Source organism: Trichechus manatus, unplaced genomic scaffold (assembly GCF_000243295.1).
Source record: "Trichechus manatus latirostris isolate Lorelei unplaced genomic scaffold, TriManLat1.0 scaffold00057, whole genome shotgun sequence".
Taxonomy (NCBI): Eukaryota; Metazoa; Chordata; class Mammalia; order Sirenia; family Trichechidae; genus Trichechus; species Trichechus manatus.
The window spans coordinates 12,994,693-13,013,937 of record NW_004443993.1 but is presented as its reverse complement, the minus strand read 5'-3'; the positions used below and the strand labels follow the sequence as shown (position 1 = coordinate 13,013,937).

The following is a 19,245-nucleotide window of genomic DNA, read 5'->3' as shown; positions in this document are numbered from 1 at the left end:
CGCCCCACCCATTGCCTGTGAGGGAGGAGGTGGGCTGAGCCACCCTAGGGAGCTCTGCTCCTGACCAGACGGCAGGGTCAGCAGCTCAGCTACAAGCATCTGTATTTCCAGAACCTTCTGTGTCTTTGTCATCTCGGCGGAGCTACCCCACTCGTCCCAGTTGTGAGTTTCAGAGATCAGAAGTCTTACAGTATGTACACTTCACAGGGTTATGATTCTTCATCTTTCTCCCGAAAGCGGTGTTTAAAACCACCAGTATCTCAGGGCACAGCAAACGAGGTGACCAGAGTGTGCACACAGCCGAGGGCCCCCGCAGCCCCGAGGGGCCGGGGCACAGAGAACGAGCCAGAGTGTGTGCGTGTGCAGGTATGTGCGTGCGCGCAGGCGCGTGTCTGCAAGAGTGTGTGTGTGTGTGTGTGTGTGTGTGTGCGCGCGCAAGAGTGTGTGCCCACATGCAGGTGTTTGTGGGGAGGGTCACGTATGTGTGTGTAGGATATGGGTGTATATGTAGGTAGGAATGGCATGTGTGTAGAGGGGATGCGGGTGTGTGAGTATACATGTGTGTGGTCAGGTGTGTTTGCATGTGAGTATATATGGTTGTGTGTGGGTTGGGGTGTGTGTGCATGTGGGTGTGTGCATCTGAGTACGTGTGCCCATGTGTGTATGGTGTGTGTGTACATGTGAACGTGTGGGTGGGGTGTCCATGGGTATCTGTGTGTCTCTGTGAATGCGCGTGAGTTACGTGTGTGTGCATGAGCGCGTATACATGGCTGTGTGCATGGTGGACGCGCACTCCCCTACCCCCCGACGACCAGCGGCGGTGAGCGGGCACCGGGCCTCTACCTGCTGGTGGAAAAGATCCTCCTCGCCAAACTCAGCCTCCTCCTCCTCCTCCTCCCCGTTCTCGGTCTCCCGCACCGAGGACTGCGTCACGGTTCTTATCGCCACCTCCTGCACGAGACAGCAGCGCTGGGCGCCCGCACTCCAGGACTACCCCAGGCAGGGCTGGGCACCCCGCCCCCAAGGGCCACCCTGGGCAGCGCTGGGCACCTGCCCTCTAGCACCACCCCAGGCAGCGCTGGGCACCCCACCACCAAGGGCCGCCCCAGGCAGCACTGGGCACCCCGCCCCTGCAGGACACCCCAGGCAGGGCTATACCAGCCGGCGGAGCCAGGCCCAGGACGCTTCCAGCAGCACAGCGCAAGCCCCAGTGTGCAGACCTGCGGCCAGGCAGGGCCCAGGGTCCACCCAGACTCCAGCAGCCAGCCTGGACAAGGGAGGGCCAGCAGTGGCCACGCCCAGACAGGTGAAAGGTGCTGTGACCACACCTCCCAGACCTCCCGCCCAGCCACACACTCACGTCTCCGTCAGCATTGACCAGGACCGTCCGGAAGCTCACACCCGTGCCCCAGCTGTTCTGGCTCTTCCACACGAGTGTGGCAGGGGGGCTGTGGGTCACCCCTGCTCCCGCTGCCCACACCTGAGGACACAAAAAAGGGCCCCCATCAGTGTCTCCTACTATGCAGCCCTTCCACACCCAAGGCGTTTAATCCTTCCAGCCATACTCAGGTCCATGGATTGTGGTGCCCAGTGTACAGATGAAGAGACTGAGGTTCAGAGTGGTAAAGGGCTCTCAGCAAACAGGGCCAAGATGGGGTCCCAAAGGCAGCTTGCTGGGCTCCAAGGTCCAAACTTGTGACCACCACTCCCAGTCCAGATAGCCTGAACTCCAGTCCTGCCAGGTCACACAGGTTCTCTGTGCCTCAGCTTCCTCTTTAGGGCATGAAGGGCTCAGAGGGTCCCATATGGCGGCCGTGGCTCACACGGCCTTGCTGACGGCCTGGCTCCTGCCACTGAGCCCCAACCTGCTACCCCTACCCCACCTACCACCTCACAGCCCAACACCTGTGCGCTGTCACCAGTGCCACCTCCTACCTCCCCACAGGTGGCCCCTCTTGGTCACCCTCCTGAGCCCAGCAACCATCCTGGCTCCCACCACAACCACCCCCCGCAGTCCGCAACCCACACCACCTACCGTAACCGTCTGTCCAGCCCGCAGGACATACTTGGGCGTGAACTTGTAGGCGATTTCGTCCCCTTCCACCACCTGCCTCTTGATCTTCCAGTTACCCAGAGACTGATCCTGGAAGACACCGACACAGAGCTCCTGTGAACCTAGACCCCGTGCCTCCCCCACAACAGTGGACCCCGAGAGACTGGTCCTGGAAGACACGGATATGGTGCTCCCGTGAACCCAGACCCCACGCCCCCCTCCCCCACACGGGGCCCTCACCTTGTTGGAGTTGTTTTTCAGCTGCACGAACTTGCCCTCCAGGTTGATCTCCTCGATGCTGATGCTGCCCGTGGCGGACGCCTGCTGGGACAGCTGGAAGCTGCTGGCGCTGCTCGCGCTGCTGCCCGTGCCGATGCCGCTGGAGCCCGAGCCCAGCGCCTCCTCCACCTCCAGCCGCTTCCGCTTGCTGCGGCCCGGGCGCCCCGCGGTGGACACGCTGCTGCTGCTGCTGCTCGAGGTGGCCCGGGAGATGGTCACCCGCGAAGACGGGCTGGGGGACAGCTTCAGCCTGTGGGGACGAGGTGGGGTCAGCGGTGGGTAGCAGGAGCCCCGCCCCCGGGCCAGCCCCGCCCCCGGGCCAGCCCCGCCCCAGCGAAGGCCTTGGCTGGAAGCCCCGCCCCCGGGCCAGCCCCGCCCCCCGGGCCAGCCCCGCCCCAGCGAAGGCCTTGGCTGGAAGCCCCGCCCCTCCCCTGGCCGCGCCTTCTCCTGCGCCCACCTCTCCTCCTCGCCCTCCAGCAGCTTGCGGTAGGCGCTGATCTCCATGTCCAGGGCCAGCTTCACGTCCAGAAGCTCCTGGTACTCGGCCAGCTGCTGCTGCATCACGTCCCGCATCTCCGTCATCTCCCGCTCCTTGGCATCCAGCATCTTCCGGAACCTGTCCCGCTCCCCGGCCATTGTCTCCTCCAGCTCCCGGATCCGGTCCTCAGCCGCGCTGGCCTGCGAGGGGCGGGGAGACAGGTCAGGGCTGACAGCCAGTCAGCGGGACAGCCCTGGGGGACTGGACAACGGGCCGGGCCAGGCAAGGGCGGAAGGGAAGGGCACCTGCCAGGCACCACTGCGCAGAGTCGCCAGGCACCGCCTGACACGGCGAGGGGAAGGAGCACGCCTCACCAACCACGCAGGGCAGGGGTCCATGACCTCCCGGGGGGTTCGGTAGGGGGGACCCTCAGGGTCACCTGCTTCTGGAGGCCGGAGAGCTGGTAGCTCAGGGACTCAACCCGCACGCGAGCCTCCTTCAGCTCCTCGCGGGCCGCGCTGGCAGCCTTGTCGTTCTGGTCCGAGCTCAGCTTGGCGTTCTCCAGCTGCAGGGGCGAGACCGAGGGTCAGGGGCGCCGCCCGGAGGGAGGACAGGAGGCCCGCCCGCCCACGCCCGGCCACGCCCACCTGGGCCTGGAGAGGTCCGCTCCAGCTCCAGGTGCTACAGCCTCACTTGCTCATCACCACGGCTCGCGTCCCCCCACCCACGGTGCCCACCTTGGCCTGCTAGGTCTGCTCCAGCTCCAGCCAGTATAGCCGCACTTGCTCATCGCCCCCGCCCCCGTCCGCCCGCGTCCCCCCACCCCCACCCCCGCATCTCCCCACCCACGTCCCGCCGCCCGCGCCCACCTTGGCCTGGTAGGTCTGCTCCAGCTCCAGCCGGTACAGCCGCACTTGTTCATCGTGCTGGCTGCGCAGCTCCTCCAGCGCCTGGGCCATCTTGAACTCATAATCCTTCTGCCGGCTGCTATCCACCTCCACCAGCTGGCGCTCGTGCCGCCGCCGGGTCTCTCGCACCTCCTGGGGGACAGGCCCGAGCCTGTGAGGTGGCCCCAGAGGAGGGCAGGGTAGGGCAGGAAAGGGGCTGGGCATGACCACCCCTAGTGGGCTGCATCCAGTCCACCCGTGGCCTCGACCTAGGCACAGAATGACTGCTGGGAACCACCCTGGTCACTCATTCAGGGGTCATCAACTGACACCCAAACACAGGAGCATCACTCACAATCACTGGGAAGTGGAAACAACCTAGGTGTCCATCCACAGATGACGGAGAAACACAATGTGGTCCATCCACACAGTGGAATATTACTCAGCCACAAAAGGAATGAAGCTCTGATACACATTACAACATGGGTGAACCTCAAAAACACGACGTTCAGTGGGAGAAGCCAGACACAAAAGGACAAGTATTGTCTGATTCCATTGACAGGAAATGTCCAGAACAGGCAAATCCAGAGAGACAGAAAGTGGACTAGTGGTTGCCTAGAGGATGAGAGTGAGGGGATGGGGAGTGACTGCTAATGGGTACAGGATTTCCTTTTAGCATGATGGAACGTTCTGGAATTAGATAGTGATGATGGTTGAACAGCTCTGAACATACTAAAGACGCTGAATCACACTTCAAAGGGTGGACTTTGTGGTACGTCATTTTATAGCAATCAAGCTGTTACTATTTACAAGAAAGAGAAAAGAAGGAAGGAAGGAATTACTGGATGAACCTGTCCCAGGCACCAAGGCACAGCAGAGACCTAGCCTCAGGACAGGGTGGACGCAACAGTGACACTGGTGCCTAAATGAACCAGTCAACCGGAAACCCTGTCCTCAGGGTGCTGTCCCGCCCTGCACAGGCTTGGAGAACAGCCTATCGGCAGCACGTGCGCCACAAGAGAAGGTGGCCCAACCCCCGGGAGGCCGAGAGCGAGTAGCAGGAGGGCCGAGCACAGAGCGGAGGGTGGCTTCTCAGGGCTCAGGGAGGCAGGAAAGCTTCGCTTTACAAATAACTTACCACAGGAATCTAGTCACGTGTTCCTTGTGTGATTGGTTTATAAAAACAATAACCCACCTTCATGGTGTCCCTCACGGCTCCGTGTGCCACACCCTTCACAGTTTTCCTCCAGGAGCTCCTCACAGTTCCTCTCAGGTGCCCCTTCAAGGATCCCTTCCTGGCTCTCCTTATGGGTCTCTTCACAGGTCCCTTCTTGGGTTTCTTCATGGCCCCCTTCACAGGTTCCTCTGATGTTCTCTTCACAGGTCTCCTTATGGGCCCTCTCAAGGGCTTCTTCATGGGTCCCTTCACAGGTTCCCTCACAGGCCATTGTTCCTTCATGGGCCCTCTCATGGGTTCCTTAAGGGGTTCCCTCAAGGGTCTCATCACAGGTTTCCCCTCAGGGTCCTTCATAGGTTCCCTCTTGGGGTTCTTCACAGGTAACCCCTCAGGGTCCTTCATGGGTTCCTCCCCCTTGAGGTCCTTCACAGGTTCCCCCAAGGGTCTCTTCATGGTTTGTCTCTTGGGGTTCTTCAAGGGATCCCCCTCAGGATCCTTCATCGGTCCCCTCAAGAGTTCCTTCACAGGTTTCCCCTCAGGGTGCTTCCTGGGTTCCCCCTCAAGGTCCTCCACAGGTTCCCCTTTGGGTTCCTTCACAGGTTTCCCCTCAGGGTCTTTCACAGGTTCCCTCTCAGGTCTTCTCATAAGTTCCTTCAAGGGTCCCCTCAAGAGTCTCTTTCCCTCAGGATCCTTCATGAGTTCCCTCAAAGCTCTATTCATGGGTTTCTCCTCGGGGTCCTTCACGGGTTCCCCCTTGGGGTCCTTCACAGGTTTCCTTGAAGTTCTCTTCATGGGTTCCCCCTCGGAGTCCTTCACAGGGTCCTTCATGGGTTCCCCCTCGAGGTCCTTCACAGGGTCTTTCACAGGTTCCCTCGAAGGTCTCTTCATGGGTTCCCCTTCGGGGTCCTTCACAGGATCCTTCATGGGTTCCCTCAAAGATCTCTTCATGGGTTCCCCCTTGGGGTCCTCCATGGGATCCCCCTCGGGGTCCTTCATGGGTTCCCCCTCGAGGTCCTTCACAGGGTCTGTCACAGGTTCCCTCAAAGGTCTCTTCAGGGGTTCCCCCTCGGGGTCTGTCACAGGGTCCTTCACAGGTTCCCTCAAGGGTCCCTGCATGGGTTCCCCCACGGGTTCCTGCGCACCTCTGCCCACGGCCTCCTCCCTGACCACTCCCACTGGGCCTGGTCGGAGCCGGGAGTTGCTCCTCAGTTGCGCTGACATCCTTCCAGCCAGCAGCTCTCCTGGGCAGTGACTGCCCTAAAGGCGTGCCCTGCCCCAGGGGTTCTGTTCTGGGCTATGACAACACAATGGGCTCTGTGACGGGCCCAGGGGAGGGCCCGAGGCCTGGGGCTCCCCAGCAAGAGGGGACCCAGGGATGCCAGGGCTCTTATGCCATAGCACAGAAACTCCAGTTCACCAGCCAGGGACCCCCAGTCACTCCCAGTCACACCCAAACACCCCAAGGGGCCAGAGGCCCACAGAGAGCAGGAGGTTGTAGGTGGGAGAAGGCAGCTAGGAGGGGAGCTAGGGGAGGCCCAGGAAGCTGGGGGACAGGTGGGCCTTGCCCCTCCGATAGGGAGACCCCTGCGGTGGGCTGAATGGTGTCCCCCAAAAGATATGTCCATGTCTTAACCCCTAGAACCTGACTGTGACCTTATTGGAAAAAGTCTTTGCAGATGAGATCAGGTGGCAGATCTCAAGACGAAGAGATCATCCTGATTATCTGTGTGGGCCCTACATGCAATGTCCAGTCTCCTTATATGAGACCCAAGACCACCTGCCGACAGAGACAGAGACTGAGTGACAGTCACAGGCACAGACGCCCGGAGCCCCAGAAGCTGCGAGAGGCAAGGAAGGACCTCCCCTTGAGCCCCAGAGGGAGCGCAGCCCCGCCGACATCTTCACCTCAGACTCACAGCATCCAGAAGTGACAGAGGACGAATCTGCTGTCCGAGGCCCCGCGTCTGTGACACTCACACGGCCCTGGACACTCACCTCCTCAAACACGTTCTTGCGGAAGTCGAGCTCCTCCTGCAGGCTCTGGCAGCGGTTCTCCAGGTCCACACGCATCAGCGTCTCCTTCTCCAGCTGCTTTTTGGCCACAGCGTGGCCGTCTTCTGCCTGGACACCAGGTGACGCACTGAGAGGACGGCCTGTCTCTCTGCCCAGCTCCTCAGGCCACCCCCTCCACACACCATGCTCGGCCCCACGGAGAGGGCCCCATCTCTAACTGGGGCAGACGCCGGGTGCTGCCCGACTTACCTTGCCTAGCTGGGCCCGCAGCTCGGCCACGTCGTTCTCAAGACCGCGCTTGTCACTGAAGGCGGCGGCCAGCTCCACCTCGCTGCGGTGGAACAGGGACTCCAGGTCCTTGACGCGGCCCTGGGCCACTGTGAGCTCGCCCTCCCGCTTCTTGGCGCTACAAGACAAAGAGGGCCAGTGAGCTGGGTGCACGGCACAGGCAGCCGTCCTGGCAACAGGGAGGGCCTCGGACCCTGCGCAGGACACTTGAGTGCAAACTCGGCTTGGTCTCGTGCCCGGGGAACCCCACTGGTTCACCAGGGGATGGGACTGTCCCACCTTGCCTGCCAAAGCGGAAACCTACTCTTCACCCTCTGGAAACCACCCACCAGCAAACCCAGAGGCTCAGAGAACTCAAGGCCTGGTGGGTTGGGACACAAAAGAGATCATTTAGGGAGAATGTTGATTTTTATTAACGAATGTATCACCCTCATCCATTGCTGGTGGGAAGGTAAAATGGTGCAGCCTCCGTGGAAAACAGTGTGGCGGTTCCTCAAATAGTTGAACGCAGAATTACCACATGATTTAGCAATTCCGCTCCTCGGTGTGTACCCAAGAGAACTAAAAGCAGGGACTCAGATACATGGACGCCAACTTCACTGCAGTGCTGTTCACAGTCGCCAAAAGGTGGAAATAACTCGTGCGTCCGTCAGCAGATGACGGATAAACACCATGTGGTCCCTCCACACAGTGGAATATTATTCAGCCATAAACAAAACTCAAGCACTGACACAAGCTACAAGATTGTCACAGACTGAATTGTTTCCCCAAAACTACGTGTCAGCTCGGCTAGGCCATGGTTCCCAGTATTGTGTGATTGTTGCCCATTTTGTGGTATTTTGTAATTATCCTTTATTTTATGTGTTGTAAATCCTAAACATCTATATGTTAAAAAGGCAGGATTCATGTGGGGTGTATCCTGAGTCACACTCTTACTAAAGGAGGTGACTACCGTGGGCGCAGGCTCTTGACACACGTGGACTTCTGACCGAGCTATAAGCGAACGCGGAGAGGTGAAGGCTTGCCCTGCAAAGCTACTCAGTACGTGTTTACAAACGGCAGAGTGCTCATTCTGCGAACAGGGGAAGAGAGGCGCATCATGTATAACTCTGGAACTATTATACAAGAAATAGTTGTAAACCAACATAGAAAAGAGTCGAAACAAAATCCCTTTTTGACTCAATCTCATCTGTCAGAAAGAGCCCACTAATAAACCTGCCTAGTAAAGTGGGGGTGCTGGAGGGCCCACAGCCTGCTCCGGCTGTGACTGCGAGCCTCAGGGTGCACCTGTGGACCAAGCACGGTTGGGGAGCTGGATGCCATGCAAAGGGACGCATTGGGATGAGTGGCCCAGCCTCCCTCCTGCCCGGTCCCTGGGGACCCTGGATGACGGCCCACCAGTGCTCTATTACTGGAGCCGGGACGGTGCAGGTGGGCAGGGTGAACAGGCCCACCTGGCAGGTGGCCTCTTGGCAAAGGGAGGCCAGCTCTGTCCAGGGAAGCCACTCTGGGCTGGCAGAGCCTGGTCCGATGGAGGGGGCTGGACGCCCACCCACCATTCATTGGAGGCTGCTCTGAGGCACCAGAGATCCCTGGGAACGGGATCCTTGGCTGTCTCTCTGGCCACAGATCGGTCCTCTCATACCTCCAGCATTGAACAGCCCCTGGCAGAGCTTCCTAACCTTGCGAAGCCTGCTCCCCACCTCCTGGTGACCCCAGTGCAGGGGCAGGCAGCAAACCCCCCCAGGCACCCTGTGATAGAAAGGTCTTTCACTGCTCCCCCCAGCAGGGGGCAGCGGCACCCAGAGACACCTTCTGCAAGCGTGGGACAGAGCCAATGTGCACTTGAGGGCTTGGCGAGAGAGCGTCTAGAACACCCCACCCCTTTCCTGCTCTGGAAGGGCTCTCAGAGGGAGAATGGAAATCAAGGAAGGCACACACTGTTCTTTCAGTACCAAGGCCAGCAACAGTTAAAAAGAAAAAGTGTGTTCGTGGGGAGCGTACCTGCGGCCGTGGAGTCGACTCTGATCCCTGGTGACCCCGTGCGTGTCAGAGTAGAGCTACACTCCACAGGGTTTTCAATGACTGATTTTTTGGAAGCAGATGGCCAGGCCTTTCTTATGAGGTGCCTCTACGTGGGTTCGAACCTCCAACCTTTTGGTTAGCAGGGACCCCAGGCAGAGTACAGAAAGCCCTGAGTCGAGACTGAGGCCTTAAGTTAACGGTACAGCCTAGAGGTTCATGTCATCCTACCCGGTGTCTTTTGACTCCACGTTCCTTTCCTTGTGGCTGTTGTTTCAAACAGCAGCCTGCAAAACCGTGCCCAGAATCGGGGGGCCCCCCTTCCAGGCCCGTGGGAAGAGCTGCGTCTGACACCCGAAGAGGCCGTCACGGTGAACAACTGTTGCCAGCCGCCACGGGGGACCGGCTCACAGCAACCCCACGCGCCGCAGAACCGAACACGGCCCGGTCCTGTGCCATCCCGTGACTGGCTGTGGATGGGGCCCTGGTGACCCACAGGGTTTTCATGGGCTGATCTTTGGAAGTCGATCACCAGGCCTATCGTCCTAGCGTGTCTTAGTCTGGAAGCCCCGCTGATACCCGTTCAGCATCAGAGCTACACACAGGCCTCCAATGACCATGGGTGGAGGCTGCATGTGGGCTGCACTGGCCAGGAATGGAGCCTGGGTCTCTCGCATGGAAGGCGGGAATTCTACCACTGACCACCACTACCCTCACCGCTGAACAATGGGGTCGGCCGAAATGGCTGGTGACGGACGCTGGTGAAATACATCAGATGCTCAACTGTCCCAGCAGGCAGGGCAGAACTGCTTCATAAAGGACATCTGAGGACAGAGGTGTACCCACAAGAGGCCCAGGAGTTGTGAGGCTCACTGCACCTGGCAGTCACCAGGCCTGGTTCAGGTGGGGACCCTGGATGGGGCAGTGTCCCCAGTGTGAGGCTCAGTGCCTGGCGGTCACCAGGCCTGGTTCAGATGCAGGCCCCAGATCAGGCAGCACCCCCAGTGGGGGGCTCTCACCTCTTGTTGGTCTCCTCCAGCTCGGCTCTCAGCTTCCCGATCTCAATCTGCAGCCGGGCGCGCTCCCGCGCTGTCTCGTCCAAGACCCGGCGGGCATCCGCCAGCTCTGACTCATACAGCGCCTTGATCCCGCTCACCTGGGGGGACAGGAGCCGAGGGGCAGTGAGGGGCCAAGAGATGAGTCTTCCCGCGAACAGCACGCCCTGTGGCCACGCTGCTGGGCGCCGTCCACATGCCAGTCGCTTGCACAACCCCTGGGACAGGCTCGTCACACGGGCAGAAGGCGGCATGTGGACACCACGCGGCCCCAACGCGGCACGGTTACAACTGTGCCCCTCAAAAAGATGTCCTGGAGTTCTCACCTGTCCCCGTGAACTCAGCCTTGTTTGGAAACGGGGTCGTGCAGATGTTACGGCTGGGTTAACGGGGTCACGCTGGAGCAGGGAGGGTCCTAAGCCCATGACTGGTGAATTTATAAGCAGGACAGACGCAGGGAAGATGGCCATGTGAAGACGCAGCCACAAGCCCAGGAAAGGCAGGGCCACCCGAAGCTGGGAGAGGCAAGGAAGGACCCTCCCCTAGAGCCTCGGGAGGGAGGGCGGTCCTGCCTGCCCGCACCCTGAATCCCAACTCCAGGCCTCCAGAACGGAGAGAATGAACGTCTGCTGTTTGAAGCCCCCCACTTTGTGGTACTGTCACAGGGCCCCAGGACACTCGGCCAGGGGCTTCTGGATCCCCTCTTTCAACTCACAGCCCCCACAGGATCAAGGGCCCCAGGCAGGAGGGGTGGTCACCCTGAACAGCCACCAGCCACAGCCACCATCTCCTCTGCTGTGAGCTTTCGGGAATAACGCGTCCGCTTCCCGACCAGCTCATGGCAGCAGGCAGTGCCGCGGTGTAAGGGAGCCCAACCCTGGCTCAGGCAGCACCCCGGTCTCCACCTGCTCGATGCGAGCAGTGCTCCCAAGGCGTGCACTGCCCTTCTGCAACTGGTGGTGCCTCTGACAATGGAGGACAGTAACAGGACACTGGCTCACGGGGGGGCCATCTCTGGGGACCCTGCCCGTTCCACCCCCTGGTGCTCACGGGGGTCACCAGGCCAGGCTGGGCCACCCACTGCCAGGCCCGGCTCGGGTTTCACCCTCCCCTCCCCCACAACCCACCCCCACCCCTTCTGTCCCCCACCCCACAAGGAGGGAGGGGAGGGCCTGGCTCACCCGCTGTGGTCCAGGCCAGCAGGACAGACCTTCTAGGTGTTGTCTCCCGCAAGCCAGGGTGGCTGGCTGATAACTGTCCCCATGTGCCGTCTGCTCACCTGCTGGGGCCGGGGTCAGAGCCCCGCAGCTGCCCCTCGGCACAGCTGCCCATCCCACAGGGGCTGGGCCAGCCAGGGCGGCTCAGGACAGGCAGCTCCCAGGCGTTGAGTACCCTCATCCGGGCAGCTGGCAGACACGCCGGCTCAGCCACCAGGACGAGAGAAGCCATCCCAAGCCAGCCACCACACGTGCTGACACCCACAGTGCAGTCAGCGTCGGGCGCTTGACACCCCGTGCACACAGGGCCCCTAAAGCGGCCCCCCGCAGGGACCCCAGGCTGGCCCACCTCGGACGCTTCCCCACCTGCCCAAGACCCCACCAGCCCCATCCTGTCCTCACCCAACCCTCCTGCCTGGGAGTTGCTGCCTCCCTCCCAGGTCACACACGTCCACCAGGAGTGTGCCTGACAGTTCTCACCTTGCCCCCACCCCCGGCACAGGGCTGCGCACGTCACGTGCTTAAAAAGATCTGGAGCCCTCACGTGCTGCAATGGTGTGGCCACTGCAGAAAAGTCTGGAAGTTCCTCCAATAGTTAGACACAGAGTTACCACGCGGCCCAGCAATTCCGCTCCTAGGTATCTACCCGGAGACATGGAAACACACATCCACACAAAAACCCATCCACCAGCGTTTACAGCAGCTTGAGTCACAATCGCCAAAAAGGGGGAACACCCAAGTGTCCGTCAACAGATGAATGAATAAACACAACGTGGCCCGCCCACACAATACTACTACAGATACATCGTCAAGTTGTCAAAAACAAGGACAGTCTGAGAAACTGTCACCGCCCAGAGGAGCCTCAGGAGACGCGACGACTAAATGTCCTGTGAGTCCCGGACAGGGTTCAGGGACAGAAAACAGATGTCAGGGAAAAGCTAAGGAAATCTGAATAAAGTGCAGACTTCCGTGAATTTAACATACCGGTGTTGCTAGGTGCCATCCAGTTGATCCCGAATCACAGTGGCAACCCTATATTACAGAGTAGAACTACCCTATACAGTTTTCTAGGCTGTAATCTTCATAGAAGCAGATGGCCAGGTCTTTCCCACAGAGCAGCTGGGTGGGTTCGAACTGCCAACCTTTTGGTGCGCAGCCGAGTGCTTAACTGTTGCAGCGCCATGGCTCCTAATGCACCAACACCAGTTCATTAATTGCGACAAACAGACCACACTAAATGTAAGACACTACGAACAGGGAAAACTGCGGCGTGGGGTGTATGAACTCCCCGTACCTCCTTCCTAAATTTTCTGTAAACCTAAAACTGTTCTCAAGCATAAAGTTTACTAACTAAAAAACATCTATTATTTATCTTGCTGACTGAGTTTTCTGGCACCTCCTTAAATTTGTGTCCCAGGTGAATGCTTCACCTCAGTCCTGGCCCTGCTCCTGGGCCGTCCTCTCTGCAATTCCAGGAAGTCTTGTCTTAAGTTCTTAAGCTCTTCTGGCAGTGGGCTGGGTTCACACATGTACCTATGTCTTTTCTCTTAATAAGGCAGTCAGTTATCTGTAACTGGAGTCGGCAAACTCCAGCCCACCACCTGTTTTTGTCCAGCTGCAAGTCCAGAATGGTCTTTACATTTTTAAAGAGCAGGGCAGGAATGGAGTAGGGGTGGCAAATGTTTCACAACGCAGGCAAGTTATAAGAAATTCAAATTCAGTGTGTAAATAAAGTTTTATTGCCACACAGCCACACCCAGTCACTTCCGTAGTATCTACAGCCACTTTCTCTATGACAACAGAGGTGAGTGATCACTACAGATACCGGCTGGCCCACGAAGCAGGAAATATTGACTCTCTGGCCCTTTACAAGCTCCCTGGGTGGCACAAACAGTTTGTGATCATCTGTTAATCTAAAGTTGGCAGTCCAACTGCCAGTGGTACCGTGGAAGGAAAGGCCTGGTGACCTGCTTCCGTAAAGATTACAGCCAAGGACTGCCTCCTTTGCCATGAGACCAGAAGAACTAGATGGTGCCCAGCTACCATTACTGAACATTTTGATCAAAGATTCTTTAGAAGAATACTGATCAAAAGGGAGGAAATACAGAACAGAATTTCAGATTCTCATGGAATCAGAGGCTGGATGAACCCCCAAAACTATTGCCCTGAGATAATCTTTAAACCTTAAACCAAAATATTCCCTGAAGTCATCCTAAAACCAAACAATAGTTTAGCTTAACTAGCAAAGACTGTCTGCCTTGAGCATTGTTCTCCTCCCTTAGGATCTATTTACACGGGATCAAATTGACAACAGCAAATCAAAAGATTAGTTAGACAACTCAGGGGGCAATGAGTTTATGTTAATGGGGAAGAACTCGGAAAAGGAGGGTGACAATGGTTGCACAACTTGAAGGATGTGATCAGTGTCACTGAATTGTACATGGAGAGATTTGAACTGGTGTATGTTTTTGCCGTGTATAGTCTCAGCAACAACAAAAAACGTTAAAAAAGTGAGTAATAAATAAATGAAACAAACAGAAAAAGATTACAGCCAAGAAATCCCCATGGAGCAGTTCCACTCTGCACACGCGGGGTCGCCACGAGGAGGAATGGACTCCCGGCAGCTCCCGGCAGCAACAACGGGCCCGTCACGGAGAGTGTACCGCCATACCGCCCTCCGATCTATGGCAGCGGTGATGCCGCAGGGCCTCGCCCGGGAGGGTGCCGAGGCTGGCGCGCTCACAAAGACTCGCTCACCTGATCGACAGGCGTGTTGCCAGCGGGCGGCTGGTCTGCACTCACGTGAGCGTCACAGCAGGGACGGGGACGCAGAAGTGGGGAATATGCAAGTGGGCCAGGTGCCAATACAAGGGATCCCGACAACTGTGCTCGCACACGTGGGCTAGGCGGGGAGCGGCGAGCTTTCGGGTAGCAGAGCTGGCCTTTTCCTGGGATCCTGCAGCACGCAGCGGGGGGACTTGCCAGCGCGCTGGCTGGGAGATGTCCCCCGGGGAGAACCACGGCTCTGGGTCAGGTCCGCACGCCAGCTCGCCTGAGACAGCCCACGCACGTCTCAGGTGCAGCTTCCACCCTCAAACCTCCCCGGCCCAGCCCGGAGGGACAGCAGGGCCCCGTCCAGCAGGCAGCAATAGGACACGGGCGGGTGATGGGAGAGAAACAGAAGCCACCACTCCTCCCCTTGAACTGAAAACCCAGCTGGGCGGTGGCAGGCTCCCCAAGGAGGAACTCTCCTGTCCCCAGCCCTCAGAGCCTCACACCTGGGCAGGTGTAAGCAGGCCGCCTCCAGCCCTGCTCCCACTCACCCCTACCCCAGCAGCCAGTGACCCTTCTTGTTATGGGGTCAAATGCATCCCCCCAAAAGAAACGCTAAGCCCTAACCCCAGTACATGTGACTGTGGCCTTACTTGGAAACAGGGACTTCACAGAGGTTATTAGTTAAACTAACAGGAGGTCACAGGGAGTAGAGTGGGCCCTGATCCTGTGACTGTGTCCTTATACAACAGAGACACAGAGACACAGGAAGGCAGGCCACGGGAAGCTGGAGCTACAAGCTGAGGAACGCCAGGGCCCAGGAGCTGGGAGAGACGAGGAAGGATCCTGCCCTCGAGCCTTCGGAGGGAGTGTGCCCTGCCAACGCCTAAACTCACGCTCCTGCCTCCAGCACGGGGAGGCAGGAACTTCCTGTACTTACAAGCCACCTAGTTTGTGACATTTTGTCCCAGCAGTAAATGAATACATTTCCCGAGCACAAACCTGGCAGGCTCCCCACCCCTCCGCCTTCCCAGAAGCCCCTTAGGACCATTTATCAGCACGTGGCTACTCACCGCGGCATTGTCCACAACACCCAGCGAGACCAACCAATGCCAAACGGAGGAGGTCTAGAGTCTACACGCGATCCTGCTTTGGGGCATGGCTATGTGTGAAAGAGAATGTTAACAAGCAGGAAAAGGGGGAAGCGTGCCATACATTCTGTGCGTGGGCAGGGCAGGGACCCTTTCATTTGACCCCTGCACCTGAACTGAATTTTTATTACAAGCATGTTATGCCTGTAAAATATTTAATGACATTTTCAAAGCATTCCTTAACAACAGGCTCTCCGACACTGTTTCCCCCACCCCTGGCACTGCTGACAGGGGGCCAGATCCTTCTCTAGGGTGGGCTGTCCTGGGCACCGTAGGGTGTCGAGCAGCATCCCTGACCTTCACCACTCGATGCCCATAGCAGCCCTCCAGTTGTGACACCCACAAATGTCCCCAGACATTGGACGTGTCCCCTGGGAGCAGTGAGAAGCCCTGGGTTAGGGGATTCCACTGACCCCCAAGAGACTCTGCATCCCATAATCATCTGACCTCCTGACGTCCTAGGATGCTGCCCACATTTAAATCCACACACTGAGTGGGGAGGAGAGAGGAGGGGAATCACAGGAGCTGGAGGGTCTCCTGGTTTACACCAGCTGACCCAGTGGGGGTTTATCCTGGTGTACACTGTGAGCAGGGACCCAACTCAATTTTTTTTTTCCCAAATAATTCACGGAGTTTCTCCACTACTGTGGAGCCCTGGTGGCACAGTGGTTAAGCGTTTGGCTGCTAACTAAAAGGTCGGCAGTTCAAATCCACCCGCTGCTCGTTGGAAATCCTATGGGGCGTTTCTGCTCTGCCCTATAGGGTGGCTGTGAGCCGGAATCAACTGGACAGCAACGGGTTTTTTAATGGGTGGACATTTGGGGCCTGACTGTTCTCTGGGGTGGGGCTGTCCTGAGCACTGTGGGGTGTTGAGCAGCATCCCTGGTCTCCACCCACTGGATGCCAGAGGCACCGCCCCCCCACCAGCCGGGGCAACCAAAGTCTCCAGACTGGCTGAGTGTCCCCTGGGGGCAGACTCCCATGAGAAGTGCTGCTCTGCAGGTAAAGGGCAAAGTATTCTGTACGACACACCTGCGTCCCTGGGCTGCTGCCACCTTCCAGGCCCCTACAGGTGCATCCTGCCCACCCTCCCCCACTGCCTGCCAGGACTTGCGCCCTGCCCTGCCCACCTGTCCAGATGCCCACCAAGGCCGCTGGGGGTGACTCCCTCAATTCAGCCCACACTGACCACTCCACGGTCCCAGCATCCCCCCACCCCGACCCGCAGCAGGTTTGCGGCTCCTCCACCACCCCCTAGTGCTCAGGGCTCCTGGGGCGCACAGGTCCATCGCCCTGCCTGCCCCGCCAACAGCATCCCCCTACGGACGGTCCCCGCACCCGGGGACGACAAGGCAGGAACAGAACCACATTGAGATGATTCCCATTTTAGGACAGAGACCAGAGACATTAAAGGGCTCGCGCAAGGTCACGCAGAGGGCAAGTGGCTCTCTGAGAGGACCACTCCCCTAGCAGCCTCCCTGGCAGGTCGGCCCTTTGCCCATTCTCCGGATAGAGAAGCCAAGGCTCGGAGTCCTCAGTCAGTCTTGGTGCCTCGCCTGGCTCTGGGGACCTATGTTCTCAAAAGAAGTTCACTTTCTCGTGGAATCCAGAGTCTCTGGAGGCTGGATGAACCTCCCAAAAAAACCTACCTGGGGAGGAAGAACGCAGTGGGTTCTTCTCCCAGGCCTCCTCACTCTGAGCACCTAACTCTTGGGTGGGGTGTGGCCACGGGAAGAGAGTTGCCTGGGGGGCCAGGTTCCTGGCCATGCCCCCACCAGACCCCACCCAGGAACCCCGAGACACGCCCACCCTCAAACCCCCTTAGGGGGCCGGGCTCTCCTACTCCCTTCTCCCTCGACCAGCAGTGAACCCCTGGGGCTCGTCTGGAGCCCCAAAACTTCTCACTGGATCTTCGCACCTCAAAACTCCCCCTCCCCTCACATCCCTCCAGCAGGGCCTACCCAGCTCCTGCCCCTCAGTTATTGATGCCCCCCAAGGCCCAAACGAGGACCTCCCAGATTTCCCGTGGGACCCCTGAGGCATCAGACCCACTCCCCTGGGACCCCCATCACCCCCAGGACCCCACAGGACCAGAGTTACTGCCCAGTCCCCACCTCAATCACCAATGCCCCAGGATTCAACACAGGACCCCTCCAAAGTTCCACAGCGAACTGAGACCATGTGACCCACACCAGGGAGCTCGCAAGACCCTCCACCCCACCTCAGGGCCCCCTCAAAGGGTCTGAGGCCCCAGACTCCCCAGGGACCAGAGATCCCCCAAATTCCCCCCAAGACACCCAAAGACACCCAGACTCACCCCTGAAAACGCACCACTCCCATAGGGGCGGGGCCTACCCTTGCTCACACCCTTTAAGTGCCGGTCAGGGGGGTTCTCAAGATCTCCTCGGTATCCTACCATAGACAAGGCATACCCGAGGCTGCACCCCCTCACTCAAGGGGCCCCGAAATCCCCTGGGGATCCCTCAGAGGGCGGGGCCTACCTCAGTAAGCACGCCTCACTCAGGGCCCACCCCCCAGGCCCACTGAGAACCGCTCAGAGGACGGAGCCCCCTCCAGTCTGTATCCCTCATCCAGGGGGCCCCCGAAATGTCCTGGGGGCTCCTTGGAGGGCAGGGCCTGCCTCAGCGTGCACCCCTCACTCAGGGGCCACCCCAGGTCCCCGGGACCCCCTAGTCTGCACCCCTCACCAAGGTGCCCCCGAGATTCCCCGGGGACCCCCAGTTTGCACCCCTCATTCAGGGGCCACCCACATCCCTGGGACCTCCAGTCTGCACCCCTCACCAGGGGCCCCTGACATTCCCCAGGAACCTCAGTCTGTACCCCTCACTCAGAGGCCACAAAACATCCCGACACCCCCAATGTGCACCCCTCACCGGCGAGCCCCTGAAATTCCCCGGGGACCTCAGTCTGCACCCCTCACTCTGGGGTCACCCCGCGTCCCCTGTCTGCACGCCGCACCGCGGGTCCCCGAGATCCCCCGGCTTCGCCCGCGGCCCCTCCTACCTCGCGCGTGGTCACCTCCTCCTTCTCCGAGATCTTGAGCAGCAGCCGGTCGTTCTCGAGCTCGAGCGCGCGGACACGGTCGATGTAGTGCGCCAGGCGATCATTGAGCTCCCGCAGCTCCTCCTTCTCCTGCAGCCGCGACAGGCGCGTGGGCGACAGCGGCGTGGCGGGCCCGCCGCCCGCGCGGGTGGACAGCGGCGTGGCCATGGCGGCGGCGGCGTTGGCGGCAGGGCTCGGGCTGTGCTCACGACGGCGGCGCGCGACTCCGCGGGCTCATTCAATCCGGCGCCGCCGAGGCCAAGATGGCGCCGCTTGCCGCCCGCCCGCGCGCCGCGCCGCGGTGCGGGGCAGTCTGGGAATTGTAGTCCGGCCGCCCGTGCATCTCGCGCGGGGCATCGCGGGAGTTGTAGTTTCCTGCCGGGGTGTTGCACAGGCGTGGAGTCTGGAGCTAAGCCACTTGGCTTCATCGATTCAGCCACCGTGTGAATCAGATTCCCCACTTGTATAACCTACCTACTTCATTGGAGTCTTATTAAAACTAAAAGTGGTTGATGGCTAAATAAATTATTTTTAAAAAAGTGAAAAGACAATCCACAGAATGGGAGAAAATATTTGCAAATCATATATCTAATAAGGGACTTGCGTCTAGAATAAAGAATACTTACGACTCAATAATAAAAAGAAAAATTACACAATAAAAAATGGTTGATGGGAACAACCGCCTCCTTTGCCACGAGACCAGAACTGGATGGTGCCCAGCTACCATTACTAAACCTTTTCATCAAAGATTCTAGAGCAGAATTCTTATCAAAAGGGGGTGAAAATGTGG

General features: G+C 58.9%; 1 protein-coding gene across 1 annotated transcript; it reads right to left on the bottom strand.

Moving 5' to 3' along the window:
- Positions 1-1,410: 1,410 nt before the first annotated feature.
- On the bottom strand, positions 1,411-18,650 carry LMNB2 (lamin B2). The gene is made up of 10 exons (XM_023733313.1): positions 18,417-18,650; positions 10,217-10,353; positions 7,137-7,293; positions 6,870-6,995; positions 3,680-3,850; positions 3,250-3,375; positions 2,790-3,010; positions 2,294-2,582; positions 2,067-2,143; positions 1,411-1,480 (listed from the first exon to the last, which is right to left on the bottom strand). Exons 1-10 carry the CDS (start codon positions 18,621-18,623, stop codon positions 1,456-1,458), a joined length of 1,536 nt encoding a protein of 511 aa, XP_023589081.1. The 5' UTR covers positions 18,624-18,650; the 3' UTR covers positions 1,411-1,455.
- Between the last annotated feature and the right edge of the window lie 595 nt (positions 18,651-19,245).

Coding starts and splice junctions, on each gene's coding strand:
- LMNB2 (XM_023733313.1), bottom strand. CDS start 18,623: ATGGCCACGCCGCTGTCCACCCGCGCGGGCGGCGGGCCCGCCACGCCG. Junction 10,354..18,416: donor AGGAGGTGACCACGCGCGAG/GTAGGAGGGGCC, acceptor CTGTCCCCCCAG/GTGAGCGGGATCAAGGCGCT. Junction 2,144..2,293: donor TGAAAAACAACTCCAACAAG/GTGAGGGCCCCG, acceptor GGTGTCTTCCAG/GATCAGTCTCTGGGTAACTG.